The 24,144-nt window shown below is 41.1% G+C and overlaps 1 protein-coding gene across 1 annotated transcript in view; it reads right to left on the reverse strand.

Annotated features, from left to right (window-relative positions):
• Window positions 1–3,162: 3,162 nt before the first annotated feature.
• Window positions 3,163–24,144, reverse strand: part of LOC143514067 (xylosyl- and glucuronyltransferase LARGE1-like) — a 32,487-nt gene continuing 11,505 nt past the window's right edge. The window contains 14 exon segments of the mRNA XM_077004844.1: window positions 3,163–4,281; window positions 4,283–4,378; window positions 5,174–5,369; window positions 6,405–6,551; window positions 6,751–7,029; window positions 7,919–8,082; window positions 8,319–8,474; window positions 12,010–12,135; window positions 12,607–12,719; window positions 13,325–13,429; window positions 16,291–16,462; window positions 16,823–16,946; window positions 19,993–20,075; window positions 20,690–20,994. Of these exon segments, the coding sequence (XP_076860959.1) occupies window positions 4,180–4,281; window positions 4,283–4,378; window positions 5,174–5,369; window positions 6,405–6,551; window positions 6,751–7,029; window positions 7,919–8,082; window positions 8,319–8,474; window positions 12,010–12,135; window positions 12,607–12,719; window positions 13,325–13,429; window positions 16,291–16,462; window positions 16,823–16,946; window positions 19,993–20,075; window positions 20,690–20,994 (2,168 nt within the window). The 3' untranslated portion in view covers window positions 3,163–4,179.

Genomic DNA, 24,144 nt, shown 5'->3' on the forward strand with positions numbered 1-24,144 from the left:
ATGCAAAGCCTTAAAAAGACATAAAGGTGTTTGCGACGTTTGACGTAAGTGTGTTGTAGGCGCTCGAGTCACAAGGCCACTAAGTGCCCCGAGGAAAAGACCAAGGTCGACTGTGTTTAAGTCACTCGCCTGCTCCCGCCATTAATCAGGAGGGAGGTAGTTCAGTGCAACACGGTGGTGCGCTGAAACTCCCACTGATCTTCAAGGTCACCCTGCTTCAGCGATGTCACCCTGCACCTCCTATCTGCAGGAGCGGCCGTATGCTAAAAGGTAGGTCCACGACAAAGACTGATTTTACTCAATTAAACGGTCTGCCACAGAGACGAGGGATCAAACTAGCGTTGTTTTGTTGAAACGGCCCATACAAATGAAAATGGTATCATTAGCATCTGCTTGCTGTAGATGACGTTTAGCTTAAGGTCTTGGAGGTTTGCTTTCATTGTTATTACATTTCAGAGTAATTGTGTGAACAATGTCTGGTACAAAGAACTGCTGTCACCTTAAATCGAGTCCTCGTCCTACAGGTGAAAGAGACAGTCCGTCTTCTCCCGGGCCTGCTTGCAACTGTGCAGTTTATGAGTGAGATCCTGCCCTGAACAGCCTGACGGGGGCCTGGTGTCACATTCTCATAAGTCAAGGTAAGCTGTTGGGGCCTGAAGATATGAGATGGTATGATTCATTCCTCTGAACATTAGGATTCAGTGGTAATAGAAAAGAGGGAGAGGCCACAGCCCCTCTAATATGGGGATTTACTGCAGTGAAGAGTCAGCCATCTCGGGGGCACAGAAAGGGCCGTAATAAAAGCTGTCCTTTCAGTGCCCTAAGCTAAGGTGCCATGAATCAGGCTCCAAACACAAGGTGCAAAGAAAGACCCCAAATCACACTTTGTTGCACATGTACAATTTGAGGGTAACAGCACAAAGCTCATTAGAATGTAGGACACGTTCCTTTAATGTTGGGACATTGCAGTCACGACCAAAACATGAATGAATGAATGTTAATTCACCAACAGTTAATTCTTGGCTTTTTTAAAAAGCTTTGCTTGTGTTTTGAATACCGTAATGCAAATTTACATTTATGGCATTTCTCATGAATACTATTCCCACCTGGCACAATATCCATGCACATAAAAGAGGATACTTGGAGATGGGACAATACAAGGTAGCAATTATGCCATCATCACCTAAGAGTTGCCAAGCAACAGAAACCACCCATCTGGCTGTAAATTTCTATAATATACAGATATTGTGCCATGATAACCTGGCTGATCACCTTTAAAATTAAAGAAGAGTGGCGTGACAAGTCGATATTTATTCACTGATAGATACCTAATGAGAGCAGGGAGTTCGTTGTGACGGGTACATGTGTCCAGCAGGGTCTACAATTATTCATCTTAACTGTATTCCTAAAAACCTGATTTCAGCAGATAATATGGGGAAGGACATCATTAGTAGCAATATTGTATGGGGTTGGTAAAAGTGCCTCTAAATAATGCAGGCATTGTTTGCTCAAGAACTATTGCTGAGGACATTTTACCCTGGTTTAAGTGTGGTTTTATAAGCCTAGACTGCTGCTTCCTGGTTTTGCTAACTGCACACTGTAAAATGCTCCACAATCAGGGATTTGAAAATCCCTATCGTGAAGAGACCTCTTCAGTCACTATTTGCCTTGCTGCCATCGAAGGTCATTTGCTCAGTGTGAAATGAACTACTCAATAATCTTAAATCTCTCTCCACCTTTCACCTTCACTGCCTTAAATCCCATAAATGCCTCAAGTCTAAGCCAGTGCTTAGATTAGACATAAAAGAGACGTCCTCGATCATGGTAGGTTAGATGAAGTGCAGTAGTCCTCCTTAACTCACTTTACCAGCTGTGAGAAGAGAGAAAAGCACGTTATTTTCATAAAATCTCAGTATAAAGTGTTGAACAAATAAATAAAAAATAAAGTCCTGAAATAAAAAAAGAAAGAAGGGTAAAGTTATGATAGCTCAAGAAAGATTTGACAGCTCAAAGCTTTCTTTCCCCTTTTCACAGTACGTGAAGTCACAACACAGACTTTTGCTTGACAGTTGAGATTAGAGGAACCGTCTGAAGCATCTAGTTAACCCACGGAGGTCTGTGGTGTAAATCTTGTCACATTATGTGATTATATGGGAAGAAACTGAGTCAAGAGACAAGCATATGCAATAAGCCTAATGAACATTGCTGTCTTGTCCTGCCTGTATTCCCACAATAGCTCTCAGGGACTGTGGCATTGAGGGAACAGGGCATAATCCTGGTGGGGCGAGACTCGATGGATGAGCTCTTTAGAGTTGCTCTGAACTGTCTTTGATCATGTGCACCACACGTGAGGAGTTCTGTGGGACAGAGGGAAGTGAGATGATGAGGCACCTTTCTTCCAATATAAGGGGTTAAATCAAAGGCTCTTCTGCACTGTATATTTTCTTCAAGTATAAATTTAAGGACTTGTCTCAGGTTGAACCAGGCAAAATATGCATTATATATTTATCAGAATGAATAATATTAACCCATGTGTTGGAAGATTGATACTGTGAATTTCTACTGGCTAACATATTTCATACTTGGTTTTCCATCCACCGATGCCATGTTTTCATTAGTCTTCATTCCAACAAACTAGTGATCTTAGCTAATTAGAGTGTGATATAGATTAGTGCACAGTATTGTTGCCAGTATTGATGCAACGTTATGAATAGATTTTTTTTACAAAATACTAAACAGTAGAGAAATCATTCTGTCCTATACGTGCAGACCTACATAGATGCAAAGATGTAAGACACTGAAGCTTCCTGATCATTGTTAACCTTGCGTGGTCTAAAACATACAACTTTGCCCCTTGTAAAAACCACTGTGGCTCAACAAACATCAGAGCCACACTTGCTGAAAAGGGCATTCCTAAAGGCGGTTGTATATGGTGTGTTGCCCATTAATACCACAGAGCTTTAAAAGATTTCGCTGTGGAGTATGACTCTGACATACAAGAGCACTGCTATAAAGGAGCACAGCTATCACAACCCTCCTTACACTCACAAATGAAGTCATAGAAAAGGGAAACCCATTAGTGCTCCCGTCTTAATGACGGAAGTCTGTGTGGAAACAGGGCACAGACCCACAGACCTGCAGATCAAGGACAAAGCAGATGGATTGCAGAGAACTTTTTTATTATCAAAATAAACACTGATTTTACCATGTTCGTCGGGGAGTTTGTCATGGCTCAGAGGAACCGCTTGCAGCCCTTTAGATGCCCCACAATGTTGTTTTCATCATAGTATACAACAGCAAAGTACAGCATATTTTAAGAAGAAAACAATTCTAATATATTGAATAATCTGCACTGTCAGAATTCACACTCCTACGCACTGGATGTGTGAATGTCCCCTTTATTTTTTGTGTTAATCACCGGCTCTGTTCTGTGGCTGATGTTGTTAACCTTGTCTTAACCGTCAGCATCTGAATCATTTATCTACCTCAGACCAATTCAAGTTCATTATTTTCTGACTTATTTTCTTAACTGACTGTTTACCCTTTTGTCTTTTACATTTTTGTTTTAAGTTGAAAGATTGGAAGATCATTTTGAAGATGAGGTCATTTTTGTTGCCTTTTGACCTGTTTGCGTTCAGTTTAGACCCAGCAATGAGTGTAATTATTTGTTGTCCAATAACTAATAATTTTTTTCAGACTCCTCAAGGCAACCAATTAATTCTCAAATTAAGGAGATATTGAAAACAACAATGTACTTAAATCTTTCCAAACAAGCTAAAAGATGACTCTCTAAAAGTAATAAAACCATACCAAAGTCTTTTTGATGTTGTTTTTCCATAAGTAACTCGTGCTGAGACAAAAAAAAAGTACATTGGCTACAAGGAAAATTATTCATTTTGAAAGCTTAAATTTCCAATCTGACATAGGGTACTGGAATAAGCGCTGCCTGTTAGCAGGTGATTCATCTGTGTGATGATCTGGAGAGAGGTTCGTGCGTAAAACAACTTGTCTCTTTCATCAGGAGCGTGCCAGCCGCTCTAGTTTAAAAGCTTTGCTGAGTCCACCACCATAAGTGTGTCTTTCTGGTGAACGCAATTTTAATGCATCTCAGAAGTAGCGATGTCCTTCTTGTCTGTGGCGGTTTAGCCGGGGAAATGGGGGGGGGCATCGACGATTCTGTTAGCTATTATTCTCCACGGTCATGTATTTGAGAGCAGCGAAACCATATCGACGGGACATGTTCTGTTGAAACTCCTCTTTGAGCGTCTTGAGACAAACGCGGGTACTGTTCGTTGGAGCGGAACTTGGTGATGTCGAAGCTGGGTGCGTGGGGCATGTGGATCATAAAGGCGTTGGGCAGAACCACGAACTCGTATTCCTGCAAAGAGAACAAGTGGATTTATCATGTTAGAAAAAAAAAAGTATTTTTATTCATCGATAAAATCTGAAGTGGACTGGAGAGACATTACTAAGAACACAAAAGAGATGCAGTCTGAGCTTAATTCGTGTTTTGCAGGTATATCTCATTTCATGATCCCATGAAAATAAAAAAAAGATATTGCAAGGACTTGATGCAGTTGCATCTTCTTAGTGGAAAGTAATAAAATTCAATTCTGGCTGAGGTAAAGGACGCTGTAGAAACAGGAGGGGAATAATTCATGTGAACAAAATGAACCAAACTAAGAAATGTATGAAACAGACTAGATATTTTCAAATCCATCACTTTTTGATCCATGTTAATGACTCCAATAAATCATTTTCTTTAATCAAATTTACAAATGTTCTCATAAATTACCAGTTAGCAAGATCTGTAAGTGTATAATTTAATTAAGACAGAATCTTCCCAGGTTATAAAAATGTTGAAAAAAAAGCTTTGTTTAGTATCATACGAACTTTGCATGTAGATGCATAAAGAGGAAAAAGGTGTATTGATTATTGATTGATGGAGGACTAATGTGCTGCATGGTCTTATTGCTGCATTTTCTTATGTATGTAAGCTTAGCAAGATCAATGCACTGTGCTCTTATTGACTCATTATGTACATTATGCGCATTAATGCCCCATATCAACATTAAATTCTTTATTTATGTTTTTTAAATGTTTTCATAATAATAATTTCAGCTGCATTTTTGTCGAGTTTGAGGGAGCAGACACTTCAGATTAGATGCATTACCTGTGCGTCCAGCTCCATAATGTGGGCCACCTTGTTCCATCCGAATCCCACAAACCTGCGGTCGTACTCGGGACTGTCCCTCCGTACCATGACGTAGGGCTCAAAGTCGGCCTCCCACTGCACTCTGTACGGCGTCGTGGCCGTCCGCCATTTCGCAAAGTTAGTTGGGGCGTGGCCTTTTGTCCACACATGGTACCTGAGGTATTAATTAACAAATACTACAATGTACAAAATAGTAGAGAACTTAATAAATCATTAATCAAGGACATAATTAAATCTACGTTTATCATTCTAAAACATAGCACATTTTAAATGCAAATACATAGAAATGTGTAAAATCCACTTAGCTGGGGCTACAATTTAAATGAGTGTGTCCACTCACTTTCCTGTGAAACCACAGATCATAAATCAAACTGGTCTCATATGAAGGAAAGCTGTGAGCATGTTCCTTCATTCAGTTTACCAGGGCTTGCCCTAGATACCACACTGTAGGCTGCCACTGAATTTGCCATGCATCAGTGTTATTCTAAGTTCAAAAAACTGACTTGGGAGTCTCAACATTGTGCAAAGAGAAACATATGTTGAGCAGTCTGCAAATGACCAACTGACCGCCCTGATATAGATTTAAAGAAGCTAAACAATTGATGGAGCAAATAATCTGGTTTGGAGACTTAAATGGCATAATTTGAAATTATTTTAATCACGTTAATCCTTGTGACGAAAAGGTGTTATCAATTGCAAGTTCAACAGCATAGTATACTGGATAAGACTCCACAAATGAACCGTACTGGTCCCTTCTGTCACAGGCCGCAGAGTTAAGGTGATTTGCTTGGAGGGTTATATTTGCCTTATCAAGTTATCTACCTGCAAAATGACTGGGAGGAACTACTGTTCCGATGAGGTAATTGATGTAATTTAATGAGGTAATTAAAGTTACTGATGTTTCCATGCAGTTAGGGACCATCTCTGATCCCTACTGTACAATTAACACCATTGCAACCTCAAAGGCTGTATATCCTAGGGTTCTAATGGAGACCTTTTTTGAGCTGAAACATCCAAACACCATGTCTGGGGTTAAAGCAGCTATACCTTAGAAAATATAACAGCCCCCGAGTGCCTTCTCTCACAGACACTGGGAGCCAGTGACTAGTATGTTACTTTTAAGGGCAAAATACGGACAAAAACTATCTAGCAGGTGAGCTTCAGGAGCAGTAGTTTATAAAACGTTTACCTGAAGGTGAAGAGGGTGCCCATGTCCAGCTGGGACAGAAGTTCAGCCTTGGATTTGGGGTAGGACAGCCGGTAACGCAGTGTCTCAAATGCAGGCACCACCAGAGCCTTCTTAGTGTTACTCATGTCCAATTGGACCACCGACTTCCTGCAGGATCATCATCGTACGGTTCAGGTACTCAATACCAGCTGGTGCCCATAGTCTGTTCTATACAACGGCATCAGCATTCTCCAGAGCTTCTGGAAATTCTACTTGGAAAACTTCTGAAGCTTCAGAACTCTTAGACATCACCACAGTTTAGAGGTTTTACTGTGTCCCTTTCCAATCCTGTAGGAGCCGACCTTACCTGAGGTACTCGTAGAGTCCATACATGGGCAGGAAGTCGATGTCAGACAGGAACATGTAGGGTGTGTTGACCTGCCTCATGGCGACGTTACGCAGCAGGTTGACGGGGTAAAACTGGCCCTCCTTGTAGACGATGTGGTATCCCACGTTGCTTCTGCTCATGAGCACCTCAGAACCCTGAGCGTAGCGCAGGAACTGCTGGGCTTCTGCGTCCGACAGGTAGAGAGCCAGACTGATGGGGCCCTCCCAGTGTTTACAGATGGCCTCCAGCATCTGCAGTCTGCACCACACAAACATTAAAATTGTATTAGCCAACAAACCTTAATCTGCATTATCAAATTGAGCTGTTAGAAATGCAGGTTTTCCTGAAATAAATGGACAAATAACTCTTAGATGGTGCTTCTTAGCAGCATAGGACTTTAGCATGCCACTAAAAGCTTGGGAGAAGTCAATGAAAGCGTTCATTTATCAAACACGTCTTGCAAAAGAAAATCAGTAAAACCTTCATAGGCTGAACTTTATTGATGTTACCAAGCCAATGATGCCATTGTACCTCCATTAGCAAGACACTGTCTTGCAGAGCTCAGAGAATCTGCTGCAGTTTTTTATAAGGAGTTCACTAAAAGTGCAGATCTCAGTAGTATGTCCACTAGTTAGATCACTGTGGACTTCTATTGCACTCCTTTAACTGTAACTAATCAATTCTGACGATTAGTCTTTTATCATCAAGATAAGACAGATTTTATGTGATATATTGTAGTAGTTTAATGTAATTTTAAAGCTCTGTGAAATGCATCTCTGAACTGAAAAATGAGCTGCTAGTTCCAAGGCCTTGATAAAAGTCATCCCGTGCCATCTTAACATTAGGAATACCTGATTTAATACTGAAACACTGATCCTATTTGATAACCAGTCAAATTAAATGGAAGAAATATTAGTAAAGAAAGAAGAAATCTTTATTGCCTCTCAACATGAGTTAAAGATTTCAAAGTATCTTCATGACTCTGCCCACGAAACACACATTTTCCAATATAATTATTATTTTCACCAGGACACTTAATTTTATTCACCTTATGCGAGTCATTACAATTTTTCTGATACCTTCCTGAAATTTTAAGCAACATAAACATATAATGAATGGGGGGGGGGGGTCTTGAGTTCCTCCATACCTGTCCATAGAGAGCTGGGCCACCAGCGTGACGTCAGTCTGGTCTGCGCTGGGCTGGTACTCGTAATGCAGGAAGTAGAGGTGTGTGCGGTGAACGGTGAATCGCTCCCGCCGGAACTCATAACACGGGTCGTCCTCATCGAGCTCCAGCAGAGTCTTCTGGAGCTGACGCACCATCAGACACACGTTAGAGAGACAGCATGAAGGAGAGCATTACAGCACCACGCTCTGGAGACTCTGGAGACTCTGGAGACGGCTGCAACTAATACCTACATGCCTATTGTGGGAGCAGGTAACCACGCTGTTCACATGCACTGCAAAGTTGTATCTACTTCCTAATCATCTAGTCCACTTTCATGAAATTCTATCAATACAAATACAACTCAAGGTGGTGTACCTACATTCTCACTGTTGTGGTCGGTCTCACTGGGGCAGCCAAACAGCTCCCTCCTCAACAGGTTGCCGTCGTACTCCAGGAAGGTCAGGTAAAGGTTTCTGAAGAATTCTACGTGTTTGTTCTTCACCCGCAGCTTCTTAGGAGAGTTCCAGTGGATCACCTGTGTCATGAGACACATCACACTTCATATGATAATAATTAATTAGTCAGTACGTCATCAGCATGGTATATTGGTGAGATTCGTCTAAAGGCTCTATGGCAACTGAATCATCCATATAATGCTCCATACAAAACCACAAGCAAAGCCCTGTGGGGAAAAAAATTGTGTTTATTTATGCTAAGTGAAAATAGCATTAACCACACAGATCGCCTATTTACCCTAAATCCACTGACATCACATGCCAATAATACACCAATGAAATCTTAACCGTACACATGAAATTTGGCCATAATACTCCCGAGCATATCATGCAGGAGTGGTCTGATGAAACTGGAGCTGGCTACTGTGAAATCCGTCCCCGTGCATTAATTTACAGTGAAACGTCATGTCTCATCGCAAGGTCATATGGGTAGTTGTATGTGTACAATTTCAGAATTCAGAAGCCCTCTTGAAGGACACAGCCCTGACTGTCGACAAGGAGATGTCCTGACCAGCAGGTGCAAGTGGCTAAGCTTTTGAAACACATTAAACATTGTCTCATTTACTCAACAAGAGCAGGACAATTTTATGATGGCAGAATTTATTTGAAATCGTTCTTTTTTATATGTATTGCTATTTTCATTATTTCATGTTTATTTATTTACTTACTAAAATAGCTACTTATTATAGTTACTGATTCCTCTGTGGTCCAGTCTGTCATTCAAGCGGAATACTTTCTTCAATAAAACACCTTTCATTACACCTTCAGACCAAAAGATTAATGTGCTGCAATTGGTTAGGAGCAATTCAAAGCTTTACCTTGGTTAAACTGCATTACACAACTGAAATGTAGCCTACCATAGATCAGAAAAAAACATTTTTAGAAAGCACAGCCATATAAGTCAGAAATAATATAGTACTAATCGGACAAGAACAGTAATCAGGCACTGGAGTGGGCTGTTGGTAAGAATGCTACTCTAAGCACTTATCATGGCAAAGCAGTTTTATAGGTTTATATGAATATAGGTTATGGCCAGGTCAGTTCAATAAAGCAACATGATGCATGATTAAATGCATGATGAAATGCATGATGTGAATTTAGTATAAGAACTGCAAATGTTTTTTTTTTTTTTTTACATTGCAACATTGTAAACAGTATCAGGCATTATTTGCACAAAGTCTACATAGTATTCTGCTTACATTTAGAATACACAGTGTGATGTTTCTATGCACACTTGATGTAAGTAGTCAAATGGTACACTTGTGTAGATAGCATTACGTTGTTATTACAATTAGAGTAAATAGCACCTGCAATGCAAAGTTCCAATGCTCATTTTGGGATTTGGCATGCTATGTGATCAGTACTGACAGATGCTACACTGCTACATTTTACTGAGATTTTCCATCATTGCAACCAGCCACTGCTGGTGCTAAAGGTTTTGAGGGAGGTGCAAACAAACAAAAAAATCAATACAAAGGTACACAAAAAATGTTACACACATATCCAAGTGAGACTGTAAACAGTATATGCTTAAAATATATGCTAGTTTGGTCAGGATTTGCTCTGGTTGCTAGCTTAGCTACCAAGCTAGCATATAGTTTATTTAATGGCAGTTTATTTTTCAAAACACACAATCTTAAAGTCTTCACACACTCTCAAGTGTCCCACTGGAATTGCAATAGGTGGTACATTTGTTATGTATTTGTAACTTAAATATTTGTAATGTAATACAACCAAACCATTCAGTCACATAGCTATTTGTTGTGAAACAAAATACACTTAATTTCAAGGATTTCAAGTACTTTAGCCAAAATTCCAGCACTTTTTAAATCAGGAAAACGCAACATTAAAACTCAAGCATTTTCATGGATTTCAAGTACCCGTACGAACCCTGAAATTGGGTCTGTCCAATCTAAGCGCCTTTATCCTTTTTTCCTCAAATGAACACCTGGTGAAGCGGTTTGTTTGTACGGATATAATTAAATTTTTATTACTTTGCTTGAAATTTTGTGCCAACTTGAAATGAAACTCCTCTTAGTCAGCTAACGAGCTGTCAGAATGCTAAATTGTCAAAAGATAATCCAATCACATAAGAGGTAAAATAATGAACTATACTGATATAGATAAAAGTAGGCAGCAAACTTTAAGGCAACCAATTAAAGAGCTTCTTCAAATCACGTGCTTGCCAAAAGTTTAAGGACCTACATAGGCTTTGTCCAAAATGCAGTTACTTCCCTCCTATTCAGTACAGTAAAGCAGTATGCGATAATAGGTAGTATGTCCGAATATATAGTATGCATTAAACAGTAAGCGAAAAGTACCCAGATGGCTTACTGAATGGGGAGCCATTTTGAAGTATGTGATAGCAGCACACTGTCTTATCCCATGATTCAACTGAAGCACTTAATTATGATCGTGTGATGCCATATGTCAACCTCAGTCATACTACATGTAGTATGTCTGAGGTTGTATGCATACTGCCCAATCGCCTACTGAAAGAACATACTGCTTTAATTATTGTGCAGTTTGTACTGCATTGAAATCTAGTGCATACTGTTTAAGTATGTCATTTCAGATTGAGCCATAAACACCATTATTCTGGCGTTTCACACACAGGAAGCATATGGTATACATGTATGTAACAGAAATTAATCTGATATAATTTTTAATAACAATAACGGCCAGTACAATAATCCCTCGTTTATCGCGGGAGATATGTTCCAGAACCACTTGTGATATCCGAAAATCCGCGAAGTAGAAAAGGTATATTTATTTAAGTATTTATACACTATATTAAAGCTTTATAAACCCTCCCCACACCTTTACATAAACCTTTCCCATTCACTTAATAACCATCCCCACACTGTTCTGTGCATGTGTGCTTGTCCAGCGACCAGTCGTGTTGTTTACAATCTCATGTAGGCGAGTAGCGTCTCAGGCAAGTGATGCTGTTTTTCGTTTCCGAGAATATGCACTATTTACTGTAATTCGTACTATTTTATTATTTATAACATTCCTTTATTGTTATATATACATTTTTATATTTTTTATACATTTTGGGATTTTTGCATGTAAAAATTAATAAAAATATATATATTTTCCGCTGAACGAATTCCACAGAAAACCCATGAAAAATCGAAGATCTGTGAATTATTTTTCCCATTAATATCTTATAAAAACCCACGAAAGAGTGAATCCGCAAAAGCTGAAGCGCAAAGTTGCGAGGGATCACTGTATTACTAGTTTCATAATGCTTTTGTAATATATAATTTATATAAGTTTATATGTCTGAGTAGCATTTATTCTCTTCATAATTTGATGGGTGTGGCGCCCCAGCGCCCCCTACTGACGAGCCGCCACTGATTGTAGTAAACATTTGCAATTACATCCCTAAAACCAAAGATGGACATTTTGAACTTGGTTTATAAAGTCATAGTCATGTTTTAAAATTGTTGTACTCAAAAAACACACAGACAAACTGATCTCTGACCTGCACACATATAGATATTCCACACACATTAAGTCCTTCCAGTGTCCCATTTACGCCTTCCTCACCTTGAGGTCGGAGACGTCTCTGTAGCACTTCTCGGAGCGCGTGTGATCGGACAGCTGGACATTCCAGAAGCAAGGCAGCTGGTGTACCAGGAATGGGTTCTGTTTGATCACAGCGTTGAAGATATCCTGTAAAACACAACAGAAGGCCTTACATTCCCTTACATCAGATGCACACAACACACGGAATCTGTGAGAATTACTGAAATGGACTAGTCTCGTTTGATATAAAACAGCCATACCTCAAAAGACCTCTAAAACACCATATGACTCCATATGACCCGACTTTTAACTGACTACAACAGCAATAAACCAAATAATATACTCAATGAGAAAGAACAGGTGTTGGGCTTGGTGATTGGTAATCTAAAGGCACTAAGAAGACAGCACAGACTAAACTACAGGACAACAACAGAAGAAGATAAGGACTGACAATAGAGCCTTTTAAATTACACGAATGACTTTATTTGTTTATTTGTTTGTTTATTATGAATGGTATAATTTTGTAACTTTACACATTACATGAAATGGATGTGCAAGGGTGGTCACATGAGCTTTCATGATGTGTGTGTGTGTGTGTGTGTGTGTGTGTGTGTGTACCTGATCTGCTAGTGATGTGGACAACATGCTCATCAGCTCTCTCTCTGCTGTCAGTCTCCACATCTGCTCCCACCTGAGCTTCCTCAAACGATCCAGCAACAGAAGAATCACACCTGTAAAACACACACACACACACACACACACACACACACACACACACACACACACACACACACACACACACACACACACACACAGAGAGAGAGAGAGAGAGAGAGAGAGAGAGAAAACATAAAGACATAAACACACAAAATGTGCTTCCATGAGGTGAACATAACCAAAGGAGCAATCTGTACACCAATTAATTCTATGCTTTATGTAGTCCTCAATGACCATATGGCATGATAGCATAATGACATAATAGGGCATGATATGAAAACATTATGATATATAATGGCATCTAAGCTTGTGGTCTGTGTTGAGGGGAATACGCTCATTCTTGGCAAAACTCTCCAGGATTTTAAGAGAGCTAAGAGATTACACAGATGAGAAGGATATTGCGGGGAGGAGGGCACGGTCAGCTTTCACAAGGCACTTAGATGTTACCGAATAAGGAGATTAGATTATATGCTAAAAGACCAAACTTTAAGAATGCTTTAAGTGGAAACTTAAGGTAAGTATTAAACAGGTTTGAATCAGTCTAAAAACAATACCAACATTTTTATTTTACACACACATCATCTTGCCATTGTACTTGAGGAGGGAGCCACGGACTCACCAGTGTTGAAGCCTCTGCCGAGAGCAGGCCAGGGACGATGGTTCTTCCAGAGATTCCCCAAGTACCAGTCACTCTGGTTCTCCACCAGTCCCAGTACCTGCTGACCTGAGAGAGGGAGAGAGAGAGAGAGAGAGAGAGAGAGAGAGAGGCTTACAGATGCAGTACAGATGACACAATACTACTAGTTTCTCTCATTTTAAAAGGTTTTAAGTTTCATTTGTTTAGGTTTTTATCCTATCAGAGCGCTCACGTGCAAGTGTGCATCTATAATTGCCACTGGATGAGAAAGTCTGCTGAGCAACTTTAAATAATCATAGCTGACGCACAGATATTTCTTGCTGATTGATTTCAGATATTGAAGTTGCAGCCCCGGTTCTTGTATTAAACTGATATTTTTGTATGTGGTTGTGGATTGACTGTCTGAGCACCATATGATGTAACTTTCTTAATGAGATTTTGTTAATCTTTGCATACATTCTCTCTGTGTGTGTGTGTGTGTGTGTGTGTGTGTGTGTGTGTGTGTGTGTGTGTGTTGGACAGCATGTGTGTGTATGTGCATGTGTGTGAGTGTGTGAGCATGTGTCTGTGAGCAGGCATCCCTGGTGACCTTGTCAATGATCATTAATGTGTGTCCATGGCACATAATCTGCTTAAAAGTCACAGACTGATAGAGATCTCCTCCTGCTGCAACAATGATAATTGCTTTCATGTGATACAGAGCATCGCCTTTCTACATGCAGCTATAAATAGCTATTCCTAACAGGCACTCAGCATTCCTGGCTTAGGTTTTAATGTTCCTGTAAAGCAGTGTCAATGGTGCGTGGAAAGTTTTACTGTTTTGTAACCCTTATAAATCTCTAAATTGCCTGCATTGGCTTTTGCCTGAGAGGCAAGACCTCTAGTGAATACATCGCTGATTTGAGGATCAATAAGCAGAGAAGCCAACAGAGAAAGTTAATTAGCCATTTCAAGGCCGGAGAAGTTACAGTTGGAAGCAAAAAGAGTTGGGTTTGTATGAATAGACTTCAGGGGACATATTTCATGTAAAGTAAGAAAGGCTTTCTGACAAAGTCTGACTGCCGAAAAAGACGGTCCCTTACAATACAAATATTTGAAAAGAACACTATACAAAGCAAAGCTGCAAAAATTCCTAATGTTATGAAAGAGCTCGTCAGCCTAGGTTATAAGAGAGATGACATATAAAAATCCCAATTAATTTTTGAAAAGTATGCATAGTTTTGGGCGGCACGGTGGTGTGGTGGTTAGCACTGTCGCCTCACAGCAAGGCGGTCTGGGTTTGATTCTCAGTCTGGGCTGCTCTGTGTGGAGTTTGCATGTTCTCCCTGTGCCTGCGTGGGTTTCCTCCGGGTACTCCGGTTTCCTCCCACAGTCCAAAGACATGCGTGTTAGGTTGATTGATCACTCTAAATTGCCCGTAGGTGTGAATGCGTGCGTGTGTGTTGGCCATGCGACCTGCCCATGGTGTACCCTGCCTTCGCCCGGAGATGCTGGGATTGGCTCCAGCCCCCCCGTGACCCCGACTGGCGGGATTAAGCGGTTCAGATAATGGATGGATGGATGGATGCATAGTTTCACATTTACACACATACTTTGCTACACTTCTCTCATTTTCACCCACACTGAATTTTAGGGAGAGGAGGGTATTTGTTTTTTTTTTTGTATTCAAATTATATACTGACACATTGATTCAGGTGTGGATGTGACGGGCAGGGAGTGCGAACAAAAAGGAAGCGATCACGCCAAGTCTCAGGGAAAAAGGATAGTTTAATGAAGAAGTGCGCAAACCAAAAACCCGTGCAATAGTCCGAATTAAGGATATAATGACCAGCAGTCAACTGGTACAAAGACAAGACATATATAGGCAAACAAACGACCCTCAGGTGAGACGGATCACGGGCTCCACCCACCTGAGGGACGCACATGACGTCACCAAACAACAACAACAACAGCTGCTGTGGACGGAGGCGGCCGGTAGGGGGCCGCCTCACCGTGACAGTGGAATGTAAGGCTTTTCTCTTACTGTTACCTGTGAGGAAACCAGCCACATATATTGAGTTCTTTTATTCAGGGACACACTGTCCATCCCTGGCCTGAAAGGTGCATTAAGGCTGTAGAACAGAATATTGCTCACTGTCTAACAGATGTGGATAAATAAAGAGCAATCCGGTGTTGCACATGTGTTCTTGGCGAGTGATGTGCAGTGAGATATGCTTTAGTGTACTTCAATCAAGGGCCACTTTTTAGTGCCTGCAGCTTAGGCGCTCTGGATGATTTCAAATGGAGACATGCAGCTGCTCACTGAACCTACACAGCGTTCATATAATGGTATGGTTTCAGTTTCATTAGGGATATTATTGGGCTGCAATGTGGAAAAAATGCACAGATCCTACAATGAGCCCCTGAGGAACCCCAGTGATTGCAATAATGGCTCCTCCGGAGAAACACACGCAGGAGAGCTCGCTGTTCTGTCTATGAATAAAAGAGCAGGTGGGATGGTGCCCAAAGGAATGACCCCTTAATAAAGACTGATCCACTGCAGATATCTACATTGCTCTGAAATATTAGCCCCACACAGATCTCTATAGTCATCTTAGCCGTGCCAGTCTTTGCTATATCACAGAAGAAGTGATTTTATGGAATAGCAGAGTTTGTAGCTCCCTCATGCTGTGCACAGATTTACATGCACTTGCTAACCTCAGAGCTAGTCTGAAGGACTGTCAGGAGGGTTGACTGCAGAAAGCAATCACTATACTCCCTATACTTTCCTAAAAGTAATCAAATACTCAGTGTATACACATGTTATACATAGTCAAAGAATAATGCTGTCCAGGATGATAAACAAACTTCACCATTGAAAAGGCTTAAATGAATTCAAAGAGGACACGTCTAATAATGCAGATAATGACTGCAGAATACTAATAAATAACAAGTAAAGGATGAAAAACCTTTGAACTTGTGAAAGACAGCCCACAGCTCGGCGATGTCTGTGGCAAAGGTGATGTCTGTGTCCAGAACGATGACTTTCTGCAGGTCAGAGGGCAGCGTCTTGGTCAGAACGAGCTTCATGAGGCCGTAGATACCAGAGTAATGCTTGTTGGGGATCCATGAAACCTCAGACTTTAAAAAAAAAGAAATAAGAGTTAAAAATATACAGCAAATTATGTAGAAATTATGTGTTCAACATGACCTGCATTAGTTATTTAGTTCTAACCAGATTCCAGGAGTTCAAAAGGTCATGTCATGATTATTTATCACCCGGTTCAATGCACTAAATTATTTTCCTTTGTGGCTTAAGCTATTTAGCAAATCCAGACTGTTTACAACTTAGTCCTGGGCAGGACTTTTGCTTTCTGAACTATCAACAAATTCCCTTCTCAAATACAAAGTGCAGGAAGCAAACACCAGAAACAGCACAGTGTGAATTTGAACCACTGCTCTGGCGCTGTGAGCTTACCTAGAATCTGAATCATAACTTACTTTCAATTCGTCTGCATCATAGAAGTCCACGCGGACCGCCGGCACCATCCAGGTGTGGAAGAGAGAGGCCAGGATCTGCTGGGCGATGGAGTCCGTGATGAAGTGGAAGTGGAGAGGGTTCCGCCTGTCACACAGAAGGAACACTCAAGGCACTCTGAGCAGAAGGAGGAGTGTGTGCTGCTTCTTAACTAAAGTAAACACTCTAAAGCCCATTCTCCTTTAAAACCTCAACCAAGTAGAGGAGAGTGAGTGGCAGCGTGGGTTAAGAACCCTTTTGCTTAGTGTGATAAGTAGCAGCATTCTTAGCCGTAGCTTCTTACCACTGCCTGATTAAGACCGTACTTGAGATTCAAGTGGTTTTTTTTTTTTCCATTTCATTCAGTGTTGCCATGTTAGGCTTTTCGTTATCAGTAGATGTACCGGACATGGTGAGACTCTGCTAAAACACTTTCATAACTGTCCAATACAGGCTATATACATTGAACTACAACTTTTATTATTATACTTTAAACTATGCTATTGAGCATTTGAAACAATAAAAAGTGGAAGGTTTCACTCAGTCAGGGTGTGGCCTTGTTCTGTGAGAGCAAAGAGTATTTATTTATTTAGATAAGTCATAGAAACAGACAAAGGTTGGTCCGTGTTTGAAATCTCTTGGACTTTCTGCAGTGTGGGACATCTGACTGAGACACCCTGGTGCCTTCTAGGTAACTGGTAAAAGGCCAAAGTATATGAAATGCACATATCTGTCATCTGTGCCAGAGCTGCTTTCTTTTTTAAACAAGGAGAGGGCAAAAACGCCCCTCAACTGTCAGGCTGAATTGAAGTGGCACGGGAGAGCAAGACAGACTATCACGACTGTCACAGTACTGCGAAGGTGCCCAGTATTCACAAGGCCATGAGAATCAAGTTCCGACATTTGATGGGATCTGTGAAAGGAACACAAGCTATGAAGGCAAACATAACCCCCTTTCACGCAACAGCTATAGAAATATAAGCCACGCTTGTTTAGCAGTACACCCCAGTAAAACAAACAGCGAAACATATAATGGCGTGTCGGTTTCGCCACAAGGTTTAGCATCATAATTGCCACTGGAACTGCTTGCATATGTGCTATTCAGCAGCAGTTGCAATGCCGGGCACTGACCCTAACTCACAGAGGGAACACATGGTTACATAACAAAAGCACATTTTCAGGATGGAGGACACACACTGAGCCTAGAGCGTGGACTGTAAGTTGGCCGCTGATTTGGCAGGCTGCGAGTCAGGGAGCAGAGTCCTGCTGCTGTCATTATCTGGTAGCTCCGGGCTGAAGAGCAGGACTCCCGCTGTCTCCGTGCTGCGGGACACGGGAGGAGGTGCTCAACCTCACCAGAGGGAAGCTTTCACCGTGGGTCACGCCAACCGGCCCACAACACAAAGCGCCCCGCCCGGGAGACGGCAGCAGCGGCCCGGCTGGCCGCACGTCTCGCTGTGTGGCCCCCAGAGCTCCGTTTGGTAACATGGCCCGAAATTAGCAAAGGCTAAAGCTAGCTCCAGAAATTAGGATAAGTTCAGACACGCTTGGTAAGAAACCACATATCCATTACGACGGTCCAGCGGGATCCAATATAGACAAATTAATGAGCTGACAAACGGAAAGCTGCAATTACTTTTTAAGCTCTACCAAAAAAATAAAAAAAAACCTTATGCAAGCGAAACGGCATTATGTTTGAACTATTTTTAGAATGTGTATTGTTTCCATGGGATACATACACGCCACGGTTATACCTTCAACTTGCTGTCAGTGCATTATTGTGATACAGAGGAAACAGCCCCATTAATCTGAATGAAACACTGGAGGATAATTAAATTTTATGGTATGTCATGTCAAAGCCCCCGTCAGTCCAGCACTGTCTTCCAATGTTCTTTTGAAAAGAGAAAAATATATCATGTTGGAGGTAATGCAAAGGTGCGCTGCTGCTAGGTTCAAGTTCAAAGGTTGCTGAAATGTGAGTTAGCACGTGGCTTACAAAAATATGAAAACTGTGATTTTTTAAAAATATTTCTGATAGGGCTCTCTCTACCTCATTGAACAGTGTACACAGTGTACATAATATAGCTGTGATGTTAAATGATCTGTTAATGAAAGATTCATCTTGGACAGACATACTTAGCCTGTACTGAGCGTGCAGGAGGGGTTGAGATGACACTCATGAACTCATGAACACTCATGAACGGTCCCATCCAGCGCCTTTTGTTATAGAATAGTTACAGTATATTCATGAGGTGCAAACATCCGCAGGAGTGCAGGACTTTTACAGGTTTAAAACTGCATACCTGCTGGCGCTGAATGGCAGCAGGAAAAAAATGCTCAAGGTTTTGGAGGAAATTCGAAAAGAAGAGTGGAGAGTGTCTGGCCCCAACAGGTTTCAGGTTCAGACTGAGGAGTTTATCTGAAATCATCATTTCCAGATGCATCATAAATCTCTAGTACACTTGGCGTCTGCCGTACCGCATTATGCAACCTTGGCGCCCAGGAACGGCGCTTGAGATGACAGTGGGCAACGGTCTCGGACTGAGACTTCATTCTCTAATGCCAAACAATCAATTTGCAGAGCAAGCCAGAAGAACTATTTGTCCGCTTTCTTCTCACAACCTTCATCTCTCTCTCTCTCTCTCTCTCTCTCTCTCTCTCTCTCTCTCTCTCTCTCTCTCTCTCTCTCTCTCTCTCTCTCTCTTTCTCTCTCTCTTGGTCTTGCTCTTTCCCACTCTCTATTTCTCTACACTGTGGGACTTTGTTTGGGAGAAGAGGAGGAGAAATTGGATGAGAGCTGAAGTTCATGAAGGTTACGTTGCCAGGCAACAGTCCACAGTCGTGAGAGAAGCATATTCAGATTTGTAAGGAAAGGACAACAGTGCGGCCAGAACAGACAGACAGACAGGGAGAGAGAGTATGTGTGTCTCTGTCTGTGTGTGTAAGAGAGAGACAGGAAATTTGCTGATCGGACAGTAAAATCCGAAGTTACAATGAAGTCGCGCATACCTGATGACAATGCAGTTTTGTTTTGATTTTGGTTTCACACTATTGCAGTCGAGGTTAAAAATACGCCAGAGCGTACTGGTCCCCAAATGGCCCAATAGAGGAACATCTACTCAGAGTTTCTAGCCGAGAATGAGGAGGACCTTACCTGTGGAACAAGACCGACTTCACCAACGTCACCACATCTCTGCTGGCGTTGTACCCTGCGCAGACTATGGCCATATGAATTGTCTGAACAGAGAAAAAGTGAGATTGAGAGAGACGGAGAAAGAGAGAAGTGAATACATGCCATCAGGAGACAAAATAGTTCCTCTAAGCACTATTTTACATTTCTGAACGCTAAGCACCAATTTGGGTGTGCAGAGCTGCACTAAGGGAGCACTGTTTATTTTCTGTTTAAATCTCACTCCGATATCCAGATATGAATCTCACTACTGACTCTGCCTGAAAGCTCGTGTGAATACATTATGTCCTCATTATGAATACTGAATACATTATGGTCTCATTACTCTCATTAGTGCACAGTTAACACAACATGACATTTCATCTCAAAACTGCCTCCATAGTTAAAGCAATACTGAATTCAAATTAATTAATGGCTAACTACAAATTAGATTTTTATACTTTTTTTGTACCATACACTGCATGGTGAGTTTTCTTTACTCAAATATGAGATATGTGCTCCTAGTTGAAATACTACAGCACTAATGGCTTGCAAGACACTTTCCCCAAAACCAACCCAAAGTTGAGAAGGTCACTGTCTCAGACCACATGAAAGCAAGCCTGTAATTTCCAGAAAATGACACCTTACTAATTTAGTTACGAAGGTGCTAAGTGAGAATCACCTCACACTTGTCCACGACCGGCAGAGAAGCACAGTCAGAGCCGTTGCCCGCGGCAATGCCACGCTGCGCGTCCACGCGCCTCGACCCTTCTCCGCCAACATGGGCGTGTGATTGATTGCCATTGCGACCGCCGCTGTCAGGGTTGCTGTTGGTGGGGTTCCTGGGCGGCTGGCTCAGTTCTCTCCTGAGGGCGCGGTTCTCTTCTTCCACCTCTCGAACCCGCAGCTCCAGAGCCTGGCGCTCACCGGCGCCACCTATCGGCGTGGAGGACTGAGGCTCCAGTGGAGAAAGAGGCAACGGCTTCACTGAGGACGTGGATAGCCAGAAAAAAAAATAGATGGTAGTTTGCATATGTTGACATTTATCAAAAAAGAAAAGGTTGTTTTGCAAGTTGAGCAATAAATCAACAACACTGTAATGCACAACTGAATAGAGAAACCAAGGAGCACCACATCATCAAATAAGGCCAGAGGACACATGTTATTCTCTTCCAGTTATACACTAAAGCACACACATGCACACACACACACACACACAAACACACACACACATACAGACAAACACACCCAGTCCATTCATACAGCAAGAAAGTAAATGGGTGTGTGAGCTGTTATTACATGTATTGATCATGGTCAGGGGACAGATAGCTTTACTGTATGGCACCATCACTCATCTCAGCACTAAGCCCCCTGTGAAGCCTTCCGCAGGTAGGGAAGAGAAACTACAGAAAAGAAAATGAGTAATATGGATACCAGGCCTAAAGCCATTTATTACACTAAAGATATTTTCAATAAACTCCTAATCCACCATTCTTTAAGCTGGTGGTTGCCTTAAGAAACTCCATTTGTGTTGTTTTCCTACCAGAAAACCCTAATGAATGCCGTATGTAAGCAGGCAGACTGGATCTCAGGAGGCATCTTTGTGATGAAAATGTAAGACAAAATTAGATTCATTTCCAAATTTGACACCAGAGATCTTTTGGGCAGGGTAACCCCATTAAGAGGATACAAGGAGCATAAAGATACATGGAAGATAACAGTAAATGACGCATGGCAGATGCTGTGAACCACAGGTCGCCTCATTGGGTAAGTGAGCTCTGATAAGACTTTAGTGATATATAATCGACTTTTGTCTCTCCTTCTTTTGTGGCTGAGTCCATAATGAAGGCAGTTAAGGTTTTAGAGTAGTTCTCATAACACCCACAACCTCTTTAGTCAACAAAGTGGATGATCCATTCTGAACAGCTCTGGCCCATGCAACCTCGGACACTCACTTTCAATTAAAAACAGATTACTGTTGGTTTGTTTTTGATGCGCACAATTAATTTTACATCACAAAGAGAGAGAGGGAATTCTAACTGGGGTCGTGTGATGACCCAGGGGAAACAGACAGGGCTGTAAATTGCTTTGGAACATCGCTTTGGCTAAATGATCCTTGCTACTGTGTCCTTTGTCTCTTTTAGATGCTCTAATCAATTTGCTGAGGGAGTGAGTGTCTAGCTTGTGTCTCAGTGCCGAGAAGTGTGCTCTCGTCTGAACCTACATCCTGACTCGGTAAGCTATACAATGATACAATATTAGATATGTTTCATTCCTAGTTATCAGAAGAATGGACATGGTTTTGCTAAGTAATTTTCTACTGAATTTAAATAATCTTTGAAAGTTTCTTACCTAGACATTGTTATCCATGAAACCCTTTGTATTTGCATATAAAAATTAAAGTGTTTTATCTGAAGGACCAGAACCATATGGTTTCTAAAAGAAGATAAAAGCCCACGCCTATGGCGTAGCATGCAAAATATTAATCTTTAATCAATGTGTGTGTGTGTGTCTGTGTGTGTGTGTGTGTGTGTGTGTGTGTGTGTGTGCAATAACACACTAATTCTTTTTGATTCAGGGATTTACAGGCACCTGACATTGCATACCTTTAGCTGACTCATGTGAAGCTAAGTGCCTATAGTGATACATTTAGTACACAGCTTTCATTATCATTTAAACAATTATAGTAGTCCACTGGGGTTATCCATTGTGGGAAAAGTGACTTTGAAACTAATCTTAACCACATAAAGCACTTCATAAGCTGCATTTGATAAAGACTGGAAATGGCCAACAAGTCATTTGCAGTAAATGCATTTTAGGTTTTTTGAACTGCGGTCACAAAGACGAGAGCAAACATGGTAGTATGAGCAGTGATTTGCGTTCTAATATATTTACCCTGAGAGTCTGAAGAGCAGGGGGTGGGGTGAAGAGGGGGGGGGGGGGGGGAAGGGGGGTGGGGAGGAGCCATGACCTTGGCATGGCATTACCCTGCTGTTATTTCAATATTATTTCAACATCCAGCCAAAGCTCTTCAATGGAAGGGCAGGGCAATTTCATTCTGGCTCCAAGCCAAAATTGAAATGTCTCGGGAAAGGGCAGGAAATATAGTTTTGCATTCTGGGCATGTTAGGAGAGGATACACTGCCTGGACACCGGGTTACCGTAGCAGTAAACTCATAAATAAATGATGTGTAAAGCACAAAGAAAGGACCAAGCCGCTGTCCTGCCTTGTCCTGTGCTGCGATAAGACAAACTACAAGTGAGGGAGGACTTCTGTTTCGTAGTTTTTGAGTCAACTTTGAGGACTTCTGTTTCATAGTTTTTTTTTTTTTGTAAGAGCTGAACACTCTTTGCAGAGACTGATGCTCAGATTTGAGGATCAGATTTGAGGCTCAGATTTTAAAGTCTTCAATTAAATATGTTTTGTTCACTTAAAAAAATAAATTTCAATTCTCATGCCATCACAACGATGAGGTCAAATAGCCTATGAGTATTGTAAAACAATGATAAGCAGTAAACAAAACAAAAAAATCCCTGTCTGTAAATAACCCGCAAATGAATGGTGTGGTAGAAGTTTGTAATCAGAGATTTATTAGAGGCCTCACAAATCTCATGGCAAATCTCATCAGTCAGTAAGTTAAGATATTTAATCACTCTGTAATTTCAAAACACCATTTACAAAAAATAGGGAATATTTTATTGGGACATATACAGACATATCATGCAATATGTTTCTTTCTTAGCTCTGATCAACTCTTAATTCTGTTGTAGCATGAAGTTATGCCAGTAACAGTAGTTAGAAAGCATGTAGAACACAGCAAAACATGTTTCGTCTAATTAAATTTTAATTAAATTCATTTCAATTTAGATTAATTACTTTAGTATTAATTTAAATTAACCAGTTTAATTTACATTTTAATGAACTAATTCTATTAATTTTAAGAGGTAATACGTCTCTAATCATTTCTTATAGCTTTATAGAAAGTGCCACCAGTTTCTTCCAAAATCCCAGCGTGCACTTCTGATGTGATATAAACCAATTCTGTGTTGTTTTGTAGTGACCTTTCCATGTAGAACTCAAAGTCAACTATATATACTTTGATACGTGTTGCTAAGCTTGCAGAAAGCCTATTTTCT

This window comes from Brachyhypopomus gauderio, chromosome 5 (genome assembly GCF_052324685.1).
Source record: "Brachyhypopomus gauderio isolate BG-103 chromosome 5, BGAUD_0.2, whole genome shotgun sequence".
NCBI lineage: Eukaryota > Metazoa > Chordata > Actinopteri > Gymnotiformes > Hypopomidae > Brachyhypopomus > Brachyhypopomus gauderio.